This window comes from Martes martes (genome assembly GCF_963455335.1).
Source record: "Martes martes genome assembly, chromosome: 9".
NCBI lineage: Eukaryota > Metazoa > Chordata > Mammalia > Carnivora > Mustelidae > Martes > Martes martes.
The window spans coordinates 88,783,212-88,802,735 of record NC_137896.1 but is presented as its reverse complement, the minus strand read 5'-3'; the positions used below and the strand labels follow the sequence as shown (position 1 = coordinate 88,802,735).

The window sequence follows — 19,524 nt, the reverse complement described above, 5'->3', positions numbered from 1 at the left end:
CAGGGAGGGGTGCAGTGTTTATTAACAGGCACTTATTCAAGTCCAGCTCCTTAGTCCGGAGCTAGGCACTGGGGTTAGAACCACAAATGAGACAAGTCCAGGCTTTGACCTCTCCTGAGCCCAGGGCCAAGTGGTGAACATGACAACTAAACAGGGACTAGCAAATGAAGGGCAAGGACGAGGAGGGGATGAGTCCAGCTGGATCTGGGAGGACAGAGTAGAGGGCCCCAGACCCAGCCTGGAGCGAAATGGCGTTTCATGGGGCCTGGAGGATGAGCTGGAGTTGCCCAGAGGGGACACGTTGGGCTGCATCACCTAGGGTAAAGGTTCTCAGCAGAGGCAGCACACAGCATAGAGCCGAGGAAAACCCACCTCACAAGCAGAGAGTGAGCAGAGGGAGGCGGGCCACGGCAGTTGGAACTGCCCACTGGGAGGCCAAAGCCAAGAGGGCAGGTGTCCTCCAAAAGGCTAGGCAATGGAGGACTGCAGATTCCTGACTATGAGCCTGGCTGGAGCTCTGGAGGAGAAGGAGCCATCAGGAGGCGCTGGCGGGTGTCCAGCAAGAGATGGTGGTGGCTTGGACCAGGCTGCTGGCAGTGGGCATCGAGAAGTGGGTCCTTGAAGGGAGAGGAAGGATTGTGAGGATGTCAGATGGGGGAGAGGGAGGGGGCCGGCAGGGCATGCGTCCAGCTCGCTGCTTTTGAGTGAGGGGGCAGACGTAGGCACTACTGAAGGAGATGGAGACACGAGGAGGGGCGGTTTGAGGGAGGATGGCATGTCCAGTTGGACGGACCGGGGGCTCCGAGGAGCCCGTGGAATGTGCGAATGGGGCTGTCCTATGGGAAATTGGCTCTGGGTCTGGAATCCAGGAGAGAGGCCCAGGCTGGAGAGAGGAGATTAAGGCCACCGGCATGAAAATAGTCATGGCAGCCAGGGAGCGCGGGGAGAGAAGAGGCCCTGGGGAGGGATGGTGTCCAAGGACCGGAGGCCAGGGTGGTGAGGCCAGAGCTAAGAAGTAGGAGGTAGGCCGTGCACAGGGCAGACACTCGTGCTAGGCTGAACTCCACCAAGCTGAGGAGTGTTGGTTGGAGTCCGGGGCGATGAAGGCAAACCCTCTCTCCGGGGATGCACCCAGCTGAGGGATGAGGAAATGGGGTGGCAGGACTGACCCCTCTGGCCAGAGGCTTGGCGCCCCAAGAGAAAACAGAGAAACAGACCTGCAGCAGCAACAAGAGGTGGGATCAAGAGAGGCTTTTATTTGCTTATTTTTGCCTTTTTTAAACGAGAGAGACTGGAGCTTGTGTACATGCAAAAGGGAGGGCACCAGGGGAGAGGGAGAGGACGTAGGGAGGAGGAAGACAGGGAGAGCAAAGTCCCTGAAGTGGGGGCAAGGCAGAGCACAGACTGGGGATTCTGGGGCCTTGTCTTGGCTGTGGAGAGCCTGCTTCCTCCCCTCAGCAACGGGGATGCTGTTGGGACAGTGTTTGGGGGTGGGGAGATTAAGGAAGCTGTTCTGATGGCTTCTGTGTGCTCAGGACCAAGCAGAGAAGGACTAGGGTGGAGAGGGGGTGGTGGTTTGGGGACATGGAGACATTCAGAGGGGAGAATGGGAGAGAGAGCTGACCAAGGAAGTCAGAGGACCCTGGTAGGCTGTGCAAGGGGTCTGCGGAGGGGATGGCTGAGGGAGGACACAGGGCTGTGGGCGTGGCCAGGGCCTGTCTCTTTAGAGATGCTGGGGGCTACAAGAGTCATAGGGTTCACCCAGCAGGTTTCATCCGGCTGGATGGGGCATTCAAGGAGTAAGCCATCGGGCGGAGCAGTGGGCCCCAGAATCTTAGCTGGGTGAGGGTGATAATGGGCGAGTAAGTGGAGGGGGAAAGCCAGGTTTGATGGGGGGCAGGTTCCTGGAGGGAAGTTGGAAACGTGAAAATGAGGGGCCTGGATTGTGGGGACTGAAGACCCAGGGTCCTAAGGAGGAGGTGGTGAGCAAGCCTCCAGGCTCCGAGGTCCAGGGAAGGTGAGGACGGGAGTCACTTCCCTCTACTGAGCCCCCGAGATTTATCAGGAAACTGACACCAGGCCAAGGCACCCTCGGGTGGGGAGCCCGGGGTGTGATATGTGCCGGGAGAGCCTTCAGGCCCACAGCGCCCAGCCTTCCTGGGAAGCCAGGGGTATCTCTCCCCCCGCGACAGCTGAAGAGCTGTTACCTGATGTCAGGGGACTCTGAAGGGAGCCAAAGGCTCCAGATTGCCTGGAAGTTGTTCCCCTCCCAACTGATGGGAGGGAAGGCACTTCCTGGTGGTCTTGGCGTCCCTGTCTTGGAAGGGCTGTGCCCAGCACTCCCCCAGGCGGTGGCATCTCTCTTTACAGCCAGGCAGAGTGTGCAGCCCTAGGTGAGGGTCAGAGGGGCCTGGAGGCCCCACCATGCTCAGAAGCTTCAGGTGGGCCTCAGAGCTCTACCTGTCTGCATGGGGAGGGACCCCAGGCAGACAAGCCTCTTGGTACCAAATCAGGGACTCACACGGTGGAAGTATCGCTCAGGGTCATCCAGCTTACCATCCTCCTGGGTCTGCTGGGGAAACGGAGGCCCAGAGCAGCCCAGGCACCAGCCCAAAGTCACAGAAGGCAGGGGCCACTATGAGAGGAAACCCCAGAGACCCAATCCGAAGCCAGAGCTCTGGGGGAAATGCGACATCTGTTTGTTTTACAGGATTTTCTCTTCTCCCTCAACCGCTTTGTCTGTCCTGGGCTAGTATAGAGAGGAGGGAGCTAGGGGGGCACCCTTGGGGGGCCCGGGGGTGGGGGAGAGTCTCGGAGTGCTGTGGGCCTTTAGCGGGTATTCCTCCGGGGTTAACAGTGGAGAGATGGCCCCAGTCCACCCACCCGAGCCGCTGGCTGTGGCTGTAGGAAGGGGTCTCTGCGAGCAGGCCTGGCCTCACAGAGGCTGCCTGTCAAGGTCCGGGCTCCTCTCTTCGCTCATGCCTGCCTCAACTAGACACAGAAATTAGTTCTACTGAGTGTCTAACCAGAGTCCCTCTCATTGAAACCCAAGCCTTTTTCTAGGCTGGGAAGAATGTCATCATTGCCTGAGAAGTGCATTCTCTGAGAAAGGAGGGCAGGGTCGTGGGCACCCCTTCCTCACCTACATCAGCTCTACCAGGATGCAGGCTGGCCTGGGCCCTATTGGGCATCTTGAGGCCTGTGACCTATGGCACCGAGGCCATCAGCCCATTGGCTGAGAGGACCTCATTCCCCCCATTCATCCTCCCAATTAATTCTAACAAGGTAGCGCTCCTGCCTTATGGGGATCATGTCTCACATCCCAGAAGCCGGTGGGATTTGCCACAATACGTCTGGACTTGCTTGGGCTGACACACCCTTGCCAAGAGCCACCAAGGTTGTCAACAGAAGTAATAGCTGGAACGCTAATTAATTAATTAGGGGACTTGGAGGTAGAGTTCAGGAACTTGTTTCTAGAATGTCTGGCCCGCAGTGATTGGTGTGGAGTTTCCAACCTGCTAACCCCAGAGGTTGAAGAAAGAACTTCAATCCTCCCTTAAATCCCTGGGGGAGAGTTTTGCCTGCTCTTTCCAAACTCATGTTTCTGCCTATTAAAACGGTGCTAATTTTGAAATGAAAATTGCAAAGAATAATACTAGTGACCACTTGCCAAGTGTCTCTTAGGCCAGTCATCATGCTGGTGACTGCTTGCCTTGTTGTATTAAACCCTCCCTGTGCCCTTCACGTCTGAGGCATTAGTGACTCTTAAGGGATGTTACCTAAACCGTTAGATGTCCGTGTCTCAGACTCGGGGGAGAGGTTTTGGCTGGAGATGTGGAACCTTTGGTGCATGGGGGGAGCTGAAGCCAAGGAAGGGATGAGGTCATTGTGGGAGGAAGGAAAGGCATCAGGAAAAGGCAGGAGCAGACAGGGGCGTAGGGGAGGACGCTGAGGGAGTGCCTTCATGGACCCTGAGGACAAGGGCGTTTCAAGGACGAGGGGCTCTCCGCAGAGTGAGAGGGACCAGCTGAAGAGCTCAGCAGCTGGGGGTGGGTGTAGGAGACAACGCCGTCCAGGAGGCGTATGGTAGTCAAGTTTCTCTGTGCTCAGAGAAGTGAGCTCATGGATGGGAAAGCACTGGAGAACAGTAAAGAAAATTCCACTCCCTGGGTGTTCCAGGAGATGGGGATGGGAGCCTGGAGAGGGGCAGTATGCGGAGGAACGCACAGGAAGGAATGCACATAGCCCAGGACAGATAGGCATGGCCCTGGCTCTGGTCAGCAGAGCAGTCTGCTTGGCTGCGGAAGGGAAATGAGGGTCCAGAACACAACTGTCCTATGAAGTAGGCACCAGTATTATTCCCTGTTTACAAATGAGCAAACAAATGAGGCATGCTTTGCCCAAGGTCCAAGGTTGGTAATGACGGTGTCGGCTCTATACTCATAGAAGGATTTTAGAACCCCTCCCCAGCTCTCCTCCACCTCACTATAAAGTGAGAAGGCCCGAGTCAGAGCCTGAGATGACTCCCTACTAATGTATCCGTAGGAACATTCTGGCACCTCAGCCAGCCCTCCTACCCTTCAGGGAGACCATGTTCACAGGGACCTTCTGGAGGAGGTATTTGTGCCTTTAATCTATAACCCAGAGCTGGGGGTGGAAGAGGGGGGGTTTGTCTAATGGGCCAGTAGGTGGTGCAGGGAACCTCCTTAGGAAGTTGAATGTGAGAACAGGGGTGTAAGGGCTGGCCTGCCTTCCAGGCCCCAGGCCTGGCACCATGCAGGGAGTGTCGGGTGTGTCCTAGCAGACCCTGGGACCCGTAGATTAAGGCTGTGGGGGCATTGGTCAAGGCCGGCTTAGTTCAGGCTGCATCCAGGCATGGACTCATCCACACCTAGATTCTGTTCCCCACCCCAGAGATGCTGGGTTGCCTCCCGCTTCTTCTTGTACCTGGGAGGGCCGTGCCATAGCCCCTGGTCTCTGAGAGTCTCCATTCTGAGGGGATGGACAGAAATGCAATGAACAAAGAATGTCAGGTGCTGATGTAATAACATGAAAATAAAGTAGAGGGCTGTGCGGGGGTTTGCCCATGGGTGATTCGTGGATTGTGGAGGCCTCCGTGGCACATGGGGCCCTATTCATGGTGGCCTTTCTGGCCATGTCCTCTGTGGAGATTGGGGCCCTGGGTTCCAGCAAATATGGTCATCTCTGTCTTCCCCCAGATACACGCGTGCACACACACACACACACACACACACACACACAGAGTGCCCAGGTCCCTAGAGGGAGATGTCCAGGATCCTGTCTTCATGCTCCCAGTCTTGGCTGCCACAGGAGGCTGGACCAGGGGATGGCGAATGTCCCTCCGACTCTGACAGCAGTGTTCCCCACCTGGGAGCACTTCCAATCCCATTTAACGAACCTCATGTCTCCTTGGAGCAAGAAGCAGTACCTTGGCCAAGTCCTCTCCCCGTGGCCCTGCCTGTCTCTGTCTCTCTGTCTTTGTGCCTCTTTCTTCCTTCCTCGTTTCTTCTCAGGCTTCCCCCCCCTTCCCCAACCTCATTCCCCTCTCTTTTCCCCACTACTCCCCTGGGAGCTCAGGGGCTGGGGGACGGGGCTGCACATACAAGCCGGAGCCATTGTTTGACAATCTGTTTTTGTCTTCATCTTGTTGGCAGGCGGCAGGAGAGGAGCAAAAGGTTAATGAGGCACTGTGCAGCGGGCTTACTGCGCGGACGGGCGGGCGGCGGGCGGGCGAGCCAGCCGCGGTAACAGGGAACTAATTAGGAGCAGTTTAACAGGAGGAAAAAGTGAAATCTCCTCTTCACCAACTGTCAATAATTAGCTGATTTGGTGAGGCTGAAATGTGTCCACAGGAAAAGGTGGGGCTTTTCTGGGGATGAGTGAAGTGTCGGGGAGAGAGAGGGGGCCACGGGGGGCTCTGCCCGGTCCGTAGGTGGAATTGGGGCTGAGGTCACCCCACATCCCCCAGGCCTACCCTCCTCCCCTCTAGCTGGCATTCCCTCAGCCTCAACTATCCATGTGACCTTTCCAAACCTCGGAGACCTCAGTTTCCCCGGCCATAGGGTGGCAGAGCTATGTTTCTTCCTGGCTCTGCACATTAGGATTCTGGAAGTGAAGCCACAAGGCCAGGGCCGAGGTCTAGAGTTGGAAGGGCTGACAGCAGGCTGTGTGATCTTAAGTCAGAGGCTGACCTTTGGATGTCTTGTCTGCAGCATGGGTATGCCCTCTGGGAGCCGCCTCCTGGGGCCTGGCGTGACTGGAGAATGCCACCAAACTGGAGTATGCCTTTGGTGGGCAGAGCCTCGCCTTCCTGGGGACATGCCCGGTGGCCCCTGGACCCTCCCTCAGCTCTTCTGGCCTCCCAGCAGCAAGAGGGACTGGAATAGGGGCACAGGAAAGAGGGGCTCTGCGCTCTGGCTGGCGGCAGGGGGAGGACAGAGCTCTGGGCTGCTTCTGAGGGCTAGGGGCTCTCTGAGTGTGTGTCCCTCCTCCCCGCACCAGCTTTTCAGGTGCCAAGCGGGAGGCAAGGAGTCAGGTTCACTAGTAGCTAGGGTTGTATCCTGTCAGGCCTGTTTGCTCTGTTGGCCCGCCCAGCTGCCCTGCCGGTGGTTTTTTGGCCTTTGCTCTTTGGCCTTCCCTGACAACTCAGCAGGGGACCCCCTCACTCACCCTCCCTCTGCCCCTCCAGCTTCTGCCAAATACCTTGTCTGGAAGAAAAGACATCATCAGAGGTCCCCAGGGTTCCTGCTCAGAGCCTCCCATGTCAACCCTGCCAGCCCCACTCCCTCCCCCAGCCTAGCCTCTCCTCACCTCAGCCTTACCGGGTCCAGGGCACGAGAAGGCAGGATCTGAAGAAGGCAAAGGCCCTCATCACGTCCTCATACCACTCACAGCCGCAGCTCGCCCTGGCCCCAGCAGGTGGCTCTTAGAGGCTACCTCCCCTCTGTAGGTAAGGTATCTGAGGGTCAAGTTCAGCCCCTCTTCTCATTCCCCACCCTCTACCCATCCTTGGTCCCCCTTCCAGCTTTAAAAGTTAAGAAACAAAGAGACATGTCCTCCCTATGTGGGAAAAGAATATGGGCAACCCCAGTGGGCACCAGAACCTCTTCCATTTCTCTCCCCATCACCAGCTCTGAGGAAAATGGTAGCTTTGGTGAACCAGCTTGGCTGGAAGCTGTGACTCACCAGAAGTAAATATCTCCCCCAGCTTGCCTTGCTTTCTCTGAGAAGGCATTTGAACTCCCCACCGAGAATGGGGAAGAGTTGGGAATGAGCTCAGTTCTACATTCGGGTGGGTCTAGAAATGACTCCTCCTCCAGGAAGTCCTCTCTGATGAGCTCCACTAGGCTCTGTCTCACCTCGCACAGGTAGACTCTGGTGACATGTGTTTCCTGTGTCCCATCTATCTCCTCAGGTCAATAGTCCTTTCTCCCTCCCTCATCATGTAGGTGGCCCTAAGGCTGAGAATGAGCGCTCTATGAAAACCTGACACAGAGCATGTTGGTTATATTTTTTGGTTCCTGCTTCTCCTGCTCTTCCGGTCCTGATGTGAGGCCAGAGGCAAAGTCTAGAGGGCACTGTGTCCTTCCCAAGTCCACAGATTTTCACCTTCTCCCAGAGCAGGGGCCTCTTCCCCTCTAATCTCAAATCCATCTCCCACTTTGCTTTGAGATGTTTGTTTGGGGTTTTTCTCATTTACTGGTTTAATCAGTCTTTACTGAACTCCAAAGTGGGCTATTTTTGCCGTCAGAAATCTGCCGCCTCCCCGCCCGCTGCTTTCTTGGAGTTTGCCCACAGGACCCCCCAGGAGGGACGGATGGGAATGGCAGAGCCACTCAGAGCCCAGGAACGCCAACGCCACCTGTCATGTCGCCTGTTCCCCACACCCCCGGCCCAAACCTGTGCGTGCACGCAGGCCCACACACGAACGTGCACACACATGCCCTAGTGACAGGCCTCAGCAGGGCCACCTCTCAGCCTAGCCCTCCTGGTTCTTTCTAGGACCTTCTAGAAAGCCTCGCTTAATTCAGGACAGGGAGGGAGGAGGCTTGGTTTTGTAAAGCTGCTGCTGAGAGGATTAAAAGCATCAGTATGTGTGAAGCAGCATAGGACATGCCTGGCCCACAAGCAAGGGCTCAGCCTTGTGAACCATGAGGAGACTCCTGTGAGCAAGCCTGGGCCTGGGCTCTAGGAGAGCCATGGGGTTCCGGTCTTCCTTATGCAGCAACACACAGGTTTTCCAAGATTCCACAGGGCTCTCTCACCTGTTTCTTGATATTACCGTCATCTCAGTCCCCGGAAGCAGAAAATCTTCCCACAGCACATACAGGTAAACTGAGGCCTCGAAGCCCAAAAGATGGAAGACAGAGAATGATTCCCAGATTGGTCCACCAGGGGGCGCCCAGGAGCAGCACAAAACTCCAAAATGGGGAGAGGGTCTGAGCCTTTCCTGGGTGCACATTGCACAGGGGAGATGGAAGAGTGTAAGATGGGATTCCTGCATTTGGGGGGCTTTGGTTCAGTTGGATTAGACTTTTATCAAGGACCTACTCGCTTGAACTGGGGTGAGGTGGGGGACTGCTGTATTCACAGATGGTGAGTGAACAAATTGCCAGGGACTGGGGATGTGAAGGAGATGGAAATCAGTGCCAGGAGCACCAGGGGCAGCAGCAATGGATTTGGTCTGAGAAAGTCAGGGGAGACTTCCTGGAGGAGGCAATCTTAGAGGATTAGGGCTCTTGGGCCTAGAGACTTGGGCCTCAAAGGCTAGACATACAAAGTGCTGGAAATGGAGAGCAGCCAGTAGGTGAGGAACCTGGAGAAGGCCCCAGGAGGCCTTTAGTGTCCAGCCAAGGAATCTGACATTCATTGGGAAGGCAGTGGGAGCCCAGAGCCAGCATCAGAGGCCTGACCCAGGGGGTCTAGGCTCAGGCCTCAGCTGTTCCCCCAGCCCTGTCCTAACACCTCTGCCCTCCAGGACACTTGGGTCAGCTTCACCAAAGATGGGGCCTGGACTTTTGTGTGTGAGCGGGACCTAAGGCCGGCTCAGCCCCAGAGAGAGAGAGAGCGTGGGCTGTGCTGTCCAGTAGGTTCCAGGCCTGAAGGGGCCTTGGGCACACAGAGTCCATCAGGTGCCGGCCTGGGCATTGGACCCCATGTCAATGTCACCACCACCTGCGGATGCTCAGAAGCCCAGAATCCTGGCCAGGAGCAGGAGGCAGCTTTGAGCCGTGTCAGAGGGTCACACTGAACAGCCCACCCCCCAGCCCTGTGCCTTTGAAAAGGAGGCAGAAAAGCCACCAGAAGAAAGGCAAGGAGGAGGAAGTTCTTTGTAGTAGGTAAAAGCCCCTGAGAATGGGGCACAGGCCAGGGATCCAGTTTCCTGTTTATGTCTCGGCACCTTAGCTCCAGGTTCAAATATGTAAACTATCCGCTGGCCGGGGGCTGCAGGTGTGTATGCTCCCAGGCTGGGAGGCAGAGGTGGCCCCACACACATTCCTGACTCTGGCCCCCCACCCTAGTGAGCCCAGCCCAGCCAGCCCAGCCAGGAGACAGGCAGCTAGCTCAAGGTTAACCCTTCCTGCACCACCAAGGAAGACCCTATGAGGCTGCTCTCGGGGACTCTGGGGCCATTGGAGCATTGGGGTGCTCAGGGGAGGCTGGGTTTCCTGGACACAGTGCTTCGTGTTTTCTGCCACTGACTTTAGATGCAACTAGTAGTTGGGGGCTCTCTGCTGTGAGTGTCTGGCTGAGTGTGAAGGAAGGGGTGAGGGCTCAGATGTGATGGGCAGGAAACTTTAGCTGGGTGACACTACTTTTCTCATGGCGAGGGGGACATGTCCCTGGCAGGCCCACAGCTTCCTGGCACTGCCAGTCCTGGGGCTGGGAGGATGATCACACAGGGCCGAGAACTTCTGCTTCCTCCCTGGGCTCTGCAGCCCCCACTCTCCAGGGCTCTGACTCCCGGTCCCCTGCTGAATGTTGGTCAGTTCCCTGGGGAGGTGTCTGCCAGATGAACGGAGGGACCTATGGGTTCCTGCCTGCCCGCCGCTACCTGCCTGCGGCTGCGTCACCCCTTCCCCCTGTGGCCACTCCTTGCCCAACCCCTTCTCTCCCTACCACTTTCTCCCTGGAGGAAGGCCCTCAGAGCTGGTCTGTGGTCAGAACCAAGCCCCTGCCCTCAGCCTATAACCCTGGGGCTTCAAGCCTTTACTGGGCTACTACTGGTGTCCCCCAACCCCACTGTGCCCACTCCCCTTACCGGGCCTTGGCACCTCCCTCATTCCCCAAGCCACCCATGAGCCTCTGTGACCACCACACTATTGGTTCTGTTGCCTATATGGTACATAAAGGCAGCCTCTGCTGCTTGTCCATTAGCCCCCCAGCAGGAGGGACTCCCCAAGACCACAGCACAGCTGTTGGTCTCTGTCCCTGGTTGAGGCAGCAGCAGGGAGCTCTGGTGCCCTCACCCAGGAGCTGAACCACATCCGTTTGTCAGCAGAGCCCTGGCTGTGATTTCTGTGGGGGAGACCCAGCACCCCCACACCTCAGAGAGGTGACCTTCAAGCGGCCCGGGGTCCTCCCCCAGTGGTCCTGACACCCGTGAGAGCTGCCATTGCCCAAGCCCCAGCCAAGGCTAGAGGAGTCTAAAGGAACAGCCACTCGAGTTGGCCCCGGATGGGGGCAAGAGTCTGGGCCTGGGACCAACACTGGGCTGGGGGCAGGAAATCTGGACTCCAGAGGTCACTACATCCTGTCACGAAGGCTGAAGTCTTTCAGCCTTCACTGGGACCACTCAGGAAACTGTTTGCCTGGTACCCATGTTTCCTGGTGCCGTGTGGCACCCTCTGTCACTGTTTCTGCTCCCTGGGCTGGTCCCTCAAGGCCACCATCATGGGCTTGTTCCCTTCACCCGCCCCTCAAATGTGCTTGTTCTCCAGGCCTGGCGCCCTCCCCTTCCATCTGCTCTCCTGGGCAAGCTCCCCCACTCCGGGGGCTCCGGCTGTGCTTACACATCCTTGCTTGCTCTCCCGCCCAGACCCCTGCCCAGAGCTCCAGAACCCATACCCTGTCTGCCTCCTAGGCCTCTGCACCCGGGGGTCTCAACATGACCCAGCTTGAGCCCGTCCCCCTCCCCCCTGACCCATCCCCCTCCCGTATTCCCTGCCTCAGAACGGCGTCACCAGCCACCCCAGCTCCTGAGCTAGAATTAGGAGTCATCCAACGCACAGTCATCCTCGACACCTCCCTCTCACCCCCACATGGGATTGGTCATCAACTCCTATGGATTTCTCTTCAGAGACGATCCCAGTGCCACCCGCCTCACAGCCCCTCTGGCAGCATCACAGGGCAGGACCTGGCACCTCTCATTCCCACAGCTGCCCCCTGACTTACCCTCCCGTCCATCCTCCACATCTACGGCCACCAGCATCTCTAAAACAGAGTCTGGATCGTGGCCCACCCTTGCTCAGAATCCTCCCTTGGCTCCCCATGGCCCCCCACTGACACATTCATGAGGCCTACAAGGGCCTGTCCTAACGCCACATCCATTTCCTGCCACATTCCCTATACGCGCAATGTCACCTGTACCAAACACGCCATGCTGGCCGGCTGATGCTCCTCCCTTCATCCACCAAGAATTTCCTACCCTCTCGTATCAAAATCCTCCATTTTCTTCCTGGCCTACCTCCTCTGAGAAGCCTTTCTTCCTTGTTCCTTCATCAATACATGGTAACCCCCACCCCCTCCCCAGTTTCCATGGCACCTCGTCTCTCTGGGATCCATGTGCTTTCCTATGTGACTCCTCCCCTAGACTTTGAGTTCCTCAAGGGCGTGGAGGAGATCCCTCGTCCATCTCTGTATGCCCAGCCCTGGAAGGATGGCGTTGGCCACCAGAGACATCTGATGTGAGGGCTGATTGCATCAAAACGAGAGAAAAAGCCTTGAATGGCACTCTGTCCCCCAGCCTCTGCTCCTGAGTACCTCAGCCACCTTCCCCTCCCCAGGGCCTTTCCTCAGCCTTCCCGCCTGCATCCCTCCTACCAGCTGCCCCGGGCATGGTGGGGAGGCTGGGGGAGGGTCCCGGGTCTGTGACGGCAGCCTCCCGCAGAGAGGATGAGGCCTCAGTCTGCACCCGGGCCAGCGCTCTCCAGGGAATGGGTCGAGTGGGTCAAGTGGGCCGTGGCCCCGGCCCGTGGTCCTCCACCGTGGTGGTGAGCAGCCTCTCCGATTTTAATGCGGGCCTCAGTGCTTCGGTGAAAGCCGGCATGGGAAGTTGCTAATAATGGCACTAAAATAAAATATGCTACATCTGTTATGGGTAGCAGAACAAAATTAGCTGCTCACACCTCTGACATCCAAGATGTCTTAACTTAAAATACTCCTTGGCTTACTTTACATCATTTACTGATTATATTTAAAAGAAATACAATTTTGCAATTACTGTTCTTTCCAGTGTGATATCTGTGCATCATTTTCCTTTTATGTTTATATATTTCTCCTTCATTAGTGCAGTCTGAAGGGTGATTAGGATTCTTCAAACATTTTACAGAGGTTAAACGTTGATTAAGATTTAATTATTACTGTAAATAGCTTGGAATGACATATGGTGCAAAAGCCTGACATATGTGCATTTGAATAAATGAAGTGCTATTTCCCAGGATGCCTCAGTAGCTGTTTAACAGCTTTCCCGAAGGGTTATGTTACACCTCATGGTAAGATTGCTGGGATGTTATATTTTGTTGGTTTTTGCAGCTGAAAGCTAAGAACAGTTTTCCAGTTTTTTAAAAACATTGAATATTTTAAATACCTAAATTGTTTTGCACAAATTTTTGCTAATTTGTCTAACTAGGTTAAACATTTTCAAAAGCATTTAGATTTTTAAGCGTGGGCGCTGTGCATTGTGTCAGTGGCAGCATGGGGACGAGGGGAACTGGTGGGGTGGAGGGGACTTGGAGGCCGGCAGGGGTAGGGAGGGAAGAGGTGGCTTGAGGAGAGGGGGTGGGGAAGAGGCCTGGGCCTCCAGCCTCGCTCTTGTCTCTTTGGCCCTCTCCAACGGCCAGAGTCTGGGTATCGGGGTACCATGGACGACAGGGGAAGCGTCCCCCTTCTCCAGGAACTCCACCACGCCCAGCAGCTCTGGTCCGCCCTGAGCTCCCTCTTGCCTGGCCTCTGATGGGCCCAGCCCTGGGCATGACTGTGTTCTTTGAAGGCAGGGCTGGTCTATGGAACCTTCTGCCTACTCTTCAGGGCTGTCAGGCCTTGACATAGAGCAGATACCTGGGAGCCTGTTCGGCTGAACTAAGCCACAAAGGCTTAGTTGACTCTGCGCTTCCTTGACTCTGCCCGGGCAGGAGATCAGGCCCCGGGGGGCCCCCCTCACTGAGGTAGCACCTCTCTTTCCAGCTTCCTCAGGCTGGAGCCTCATGCATCCCTACTGGCTTAGTCCCTGGAGCTGCAGACCAACCCCTGGGCTGCCATAGAGCCTCCAGGGGAACCTTCTCCTCCCAGGGCCTTCTGCCTCCCTTCTTCCCATTCATTTATTCAACACTTACTGAATACCTCCTGTGTATTGGCACTAGGCCTTGAGGATGCTGGGATGAACATGATCACACCTCATGTTTGCTGCCTCATGGAGCTTGCGATCTAGAGTGGAGGGGGCGGGGGAGACGAGTGGACAGTCAGCCTCAGCAGCAAGTGATACAACTGGGATATGAGAAATGCCAGGAGCTGTCAGGGGCTGGGGAAGTGGCCATACCCAGGCTGGGGGAGGGAAGATATCTAAAGCTGCCGGGCGGTGGGGGGGAAGGAGGAGGAGAGTCGGGGACAGAGGAGCCAGCTCAGGCAAGGAGTCAGGCTGGGAAAGCCCAGTGGACCGAGGCCCTGAAATAAGTAGGTGTGTGTGGTGTTTCCGGTCCAAGGGGCAGGGTAGAGTTGGGCAGGGACTGGACAGCACAGGAGTCTAGACTGGGTGCCTGAGGGTAGCCATTTTATAAGGAACAGATGGGTGGCCCAACGCAGTTGAGAAGGCTCACGCTGTCTGAGATGGGTGGACTGGGGTGGCTGGGACTCAAGTGGAAGGGCGCATAGAGGAGGCGAGGCAGTCCCAGGGCACCATTAGGTGGTGGTATGGGGAGCCGGGGTGGGGCAGGGGGAGATGGCGACCTCAGTTGTGATTTAGATCTTAGGGTTGAGTTCAAGTGCCTGTGAGATATCTGTGAGGTCTGGTAGGTAGTCCCCATGGGCCCAGGATTCAGGGCAGAAATAATGGCGGGAGACCCCTCCGATCTGGGAGTCACCAGGAGGGTTGGCTCACCCCCAGGGGTTGTGCAGGGAAGAGGGCCCACCAGGCTGAGCACCAGCGACCCTAACAAGGGTCCAGTGGATGTCACAAAGCGTGGGGGCGGCAGTGAACTTGGAGAGAAGGATTTTTGTGGAGTATGGTGGGAAGAGAAGCCAGATTTGCTGTGCGTTGAGAAGTCAGTGGGAGATGAGGAGGTGGAAAAGGCCAGTGGAGACAGTGCCTTAAAGAAATGTGGCTGCTGGGGAGGAGACAGACCAGGCAGTAGATGGAGCGTGACACGGGGTTAACGGGATGTTTTATCAGATGGGAGGTTTTGTCAGTGTTGAAATGCTGGTGGTCAGGAGTCAGTGGGCTGCGAAGGTGGGAGACAAGGAGGACAGTCTGGGAGTGGGCTTCCAGAGTGGGGGTGGGGAAGGTGGACCCCAGGAGGTTCTGCCTTCTGAGGGGAGGGGTGGCAGGAGGGCAGGCGTAGGACAGTGTGGATGGGCACTTCATGGGTTTGGTGGTGGGGTGCTGAGGGGTTCCTTCTGTTGTCTTTTGCTTTTTCTCTGAAGTAGAAAGAAGACTCTGGTGCTCAGAAGGAGTGGGGAGCTGAGGAGGGCGGGGATGGTTTCAGGCGCTTCTCTGTGGAGAATGGGGGAAAGAGCTGATTGGGTGAGGGGGTTGGCAGGGAGAGGTTTGCTGGTCACTGTGGGGGTCCAGGCCCAGGCTGTGGCACAGTATACGCAACTCAGAGATCAGAGTGTAGGATGCTCACATACACAGACACGCCGCCAGAGGAAGAGACAAGACCTAGACAGGAAGGGATACCGTGAGCCCCTCGGCAGGAGGGTGGTAAAGAGGATGTGTCAGTAGGTGGCAGAGGGGGAGAACTGTGGGCACCAGATTGCTCCTAATGCTACTCCCAGCTTCCAAGCTCACCCCTTCCCTCCTGCCCGCCTCCCTCACCTTTCTTCTCTGTTCTCCCTCTCTCCTCAGATCGAGACATCCCAGTTAGAGCCTGAGATTGCCCGGGCCACGAGTAGTCGGACAGTGGTGTACAACAAGGGGCTGTGAGTGGTGGCCAGCTGGCCTGGGGCCGGAGTGCGATCCAGGCTGGCGGGGTAGGGGGGGAGATCGGGGGTGGGGACGGAGACTCTGGGACTGCACCTGCAGGGAGGGGGGCAAGCTCACCCCACCGGTCCTGAGCCACCGGAGGGAGCACTGGACCCCCACAGAGGTAGGGAGACTAATCTATTTACATGTTAACACATGGGAGAGGAATTCTGACACATTTCCTATAAAAAAAATAATCAAGTGCATTTCTGGGCCTTACGTGGGGTTGTCAAAACTCTACTCAGCACAATTATGTGTGAAGCTGAAAATTTGTAGAGTGTCCACGGGGTAAATTTAGGATCCTTTTATACTTTGGTTGTCTTTTTTCTTTTTTTTTTTTTTATCAGAATCAAGTCTGAGCCTTGGTGGCCACTGCCTGGATGCAGCAGCTGGCCAGTGGTGGCATAGGAGTAGGCCTGGGGGCTTGTTGGTTCGGCAGTGGGGCTGGTAGATAGATGCAAGATACTCTGGTGGCCATGCCCTGTGGCTCCCTGGGCTGGGCTGGGCTGGGCTGGACTGGGCTGGGGAGGGGAGGCAGTCTGCACCTCACAGGATGAACCAGTATGACCGAGGTCCTCAGGAGGTGGCCCAGGGAGTTAGGGGCACTGGAGGCCTCTGAAAGATTTTGTGGGCAGTTGGCTCTGAGTGTGGCTGGCCCTCATCCACGCCACAACCTGCAGAACCAATCCCTCCACATGAAGCCCAGTGCCAGGGGCTGGGTCACTCTTCATAGAACCCTGCTGATCCATTTGAGGTCCCTGAAATAACCCCAGCTCCAGGCAAGAAGCCCCAAGAAGGAAGGATGTTTGGCTGAAATTGTGGGCCTGCACTTCAACCTCTGTGGAAAGATCCTCCTTGTAGTTACCAGGCTGGAAGTTGGGCTGAGCCGGGGTGGGAGGCTGGAGCTGGAGCCTGGCTGACTGCCATCTGGGGGGTGGGGAGGTCTCTCCAGCCCCCACCCCCAGGCTACCTGCCCCCTCCCCTGGCTTCCTGAATGGGAGGGTCTTCTGCCTGAGGATGGAGGCCAGGTTTCTAGGCACCTGAGAGTCAGCCTCAAGCCAGTAATCACATGCCCATGGTTGTGACACAAATGGGCTGCATGACCTTGGAGAAGTCTGCTCCCCTCTCTGAGCCTCTACTCCCTGGCCAGAACCAGAGGACTGGATCAAGGGGTTCCCACCGGCTCTTCCAGCTGGACTTCGTCTTTGCCTGTTCCGCTCAGATGCTGGTCATCCCAGGCACATCCCCAATGTGGACACTGGACTGGGAAAGGGGCAGGCCCCTTTGGGAATGGCCAGCAGTTGGCCTCAGAACCTGGACCTTCACTTTCTGTATGTGAGCCCACATCCTGGGCACACTTGACCTCTGCCAAACACTTTTCGGTTCTGAATGGGGAGCTAGCGTGGGTGGCTGCGCCTACATGTGGCTCCAAACCCATGTGCCGCCTCTCCCCCTGCACTGGCCCCCTTGCTGTTGTCTCCTCCCACTGGTGGGCCAAGAAGAGGAGAGGTCTGCAGGGGGTCTGCAGAAGGAAGCGGGGCCGAGGTGGGGGTGGACGGGGCAAACAAAGAGGAAGTGTGGGCCTCATCGGACCCCTCACCTGACCCCAACTGGAACGGAGCCCTCAACATGGCAGCCCTGGGTAACTCCACCTGGGGAAAGACGTGGCTGGCAGTGAACACCGGCAGGAAAATCTACTGTGGGGTTTATGGCCATGGGCCGCTCTTACCTTTCTCAGTGCAGGGGTGACACCAGGTGCCCCCTCAGAAGCCCTTGCTGCCCTCACTCCCAGCCAGCATGCTCTTTCCGAAGGATGCTGCCCTGAAGGACCCCCCCCCACTGTCTTGAGGAGCAGCACCCCCTCCCCACACTCCCCCCCAGCCAATCAGGAAAGGGTAAAAGCAGAACCAGTAGGGAGAACAAAACAGTAGAGGGAAAGGTTGCCACCATGTCAGAGGGGCAAGTATTTTTGAGCTAATCCTGCCATGATATGACTGGGCCAATGACAGACTGGGCATGTCTGGGTCCCCTTTTGAAAAGCTCTCTTCTAGCTCACTCTGCCTCACCTCTCAGTGTCCTGTTCTTGTGCAATTCACCTTGAGACCAAAAATGCTCACCCCAGCCCCACTCCCACCCCCTCTGGAGGCCTGGAAGAAATGAGGGTCTCTCTGACTCCCCCCAGTGCTGGCTGCCCTGGCCCGGCCCCATCCTAGTCCTGACCCTGTGGCCTTGGCATCTCATAACCAACTTACTTTGTCTCCCGGATCATTTCTGGTCATGCTCCCAAATGCAATTTCAGGTGAGCTAAGGGGACTTCTCTTTGGGGAGGGGATTGGCAAAGGATCTGTATAGCTCAGTGTGATGGCGGAGGTCCAGTGGGCCGTGCTGCTAAGATGAGCCTTGGCTTAGCTGTGAAAAACACCACGAGGGAGAACTTTTGCCCAACATCCATCCCCAACTTGGCCGAGGTCAGAGGAAGGGAGGCTTCGTGGGCAGACTGGCTCATGACTGGGGAGGAGACTGGGCCGAGTCCCACAGCTAGGGGGTAGCCGGCCCTACTGTGTCAGAATACAGGGCACCTCTGCCACCCCAGTTCTCTAGGCCCAGTGTACGGGCTCACCTTCTCCCGGTCACTTCAGACATTCCCTCAGACTTCGGGATGCCCTTCTCCCATTTCCAGAGAATAATCCGATGGTGCGGGTACCAGGAGCCCAAGATGTCTGGATGGCAGCTGGATGGCAACAGCCCCCTTTTCTACTTTCTGATTGTGAGCCCGCTTGGTTTTGGTCCTGAGCCCCTGCTGGCCTGGGAGCAGGGTGGGGTCCTGAGGGAAGAAAAGCCAGAGGCCAGAGGCAAGAGGCAAGGTGGTTCTCCAGCCCCGGGGGGCCGGGTGTGAGTGAGGCACCGGCACTCGTGCCTTAACCACACCTAGGAGACTCTGCAGTGTCTTTTTAATCTTCTCAGAAAATTTCTCAGTCTCTGATTTATGTAATACTAATGAACTGTGGGCAATAAATGATGGATTTAAAGCCTCGGGGCTTGGCTTTGTGGCTTGTGGGAGCGAGGGGGTTACGGAAGCACAGTGAGGACAAGCCAGTGCCGCCTGAGGGTTTTGTGGGAAGGCCCCTGAGGGAGGGGTAGACCCAGGCCCTGGGAGGGGTTAGGCCCACTGGGAGGCCCTGAGGAAAAGGGAGAGGAAAGGATGGATGAGCATGTGAGGGCAGCAGGCGGGACAGAGTGGGTGGGCTGAGCTCTGCAGAAGGACCCCTTTTTACAGAGCAGATGCTGAGCATTCACTAAGGGCCCCACTGCGAGGAACTTGAGCGGACAGAGATTTGGGTAGCTTCTCCTACTGTTGATCTCCAGGGGACGGGGAGAGGGAGTACAGTGGGGAGGGTAGTTCCTGGTCACCTGGGGGCCCAGAGAGGCTTCATAGGGAGGCAGGGTTTGAGCCAAGTGGTAAGGTTGCAGTATCTGCAGCGGGCATGGCACTGGCCTCGGGAACTCTGCCCCTTCCTAGCCGCTCCACAGTCGCTCAGGGCCAGGCTCCTGCTGCCTCCTGACAGTGCTGGCTTTTCTTCCTTTAAGCAGCCCCCAGAATTCCTAGGGGACTGAGACCTGAACTCTTCTCTGGGACCTCCAAGCACCTTTTACCTCTGCAGGGAGCAGCTGATGGCCTCCCACGCCAGGGGCACCATGTAGTAGAGGTGAGGTCCATGGTCGGGGTCAGGCTGACCCAGGTTCCAGCCCCAGCTTGGCCGCAGCTGGACTCTCTGACTTCCAGCCAGTCTCTTCCTTTCTTTCCCCAATTCCATCACATGTTTACGGAACATGTTCTGTAGCAGAGCCATGGTGTCCTTAGCCATAAAATGTCAAGAACAGCATCACTTGCTGGGCTGGTATAAGGTCTGGAGAGACCAGGTGAGGAAGGCACCCAGACTCTTCTCTTATGCCTCCCAAGTATCAGGAGGGCGGCTGCCTCCCCTCACCTGGGCACTGGGCCTCCCTAGGCGAGTGGGAGGAGAGAAAGGGGTGGGGGTGGGGCCTGTTCTCAAAGTGATACTTCTAGGTCACCCGGCTTCTGGTCTCTGGGGAATTTCTTTGTG

The 19,524-nt window shown here is 56.8% G+C and overlaps 1 protein-coding gene across 4 annotated transcripts in view; it reads left to right on the top strand.

Moving 5' to 3' along the window:
* Positions 1 to 18,450, top strand: part of SFXN5 (sideroflexin 5) — a gene marked incomplete at its 3' end in the record, with an annotated part of 113,184 nt that extends 94,734 nt beyond the window's left edge. For 2 of the 4 annotated variants that reach the window (XM_080814845.1, XM_080814844.1), the window contains one exon: positions 15,302 to 15,726. In XM_080814845.1, the coding sequence (XP_080670971.1) occupies positions 15,302 to 15,379 (78 nt within the window). Of the gene's footprint in view, positions 1 to 15,301; positions 15,727 to 18,098 lie in introns of those variants that run through there. The other 2 variants (XM_080814843.1, XM_080814846.1) reach the window with 2 other exon arrangements.
* Positions 18,451 to 19,524: the final 1,074 nt, after the last annotated feature.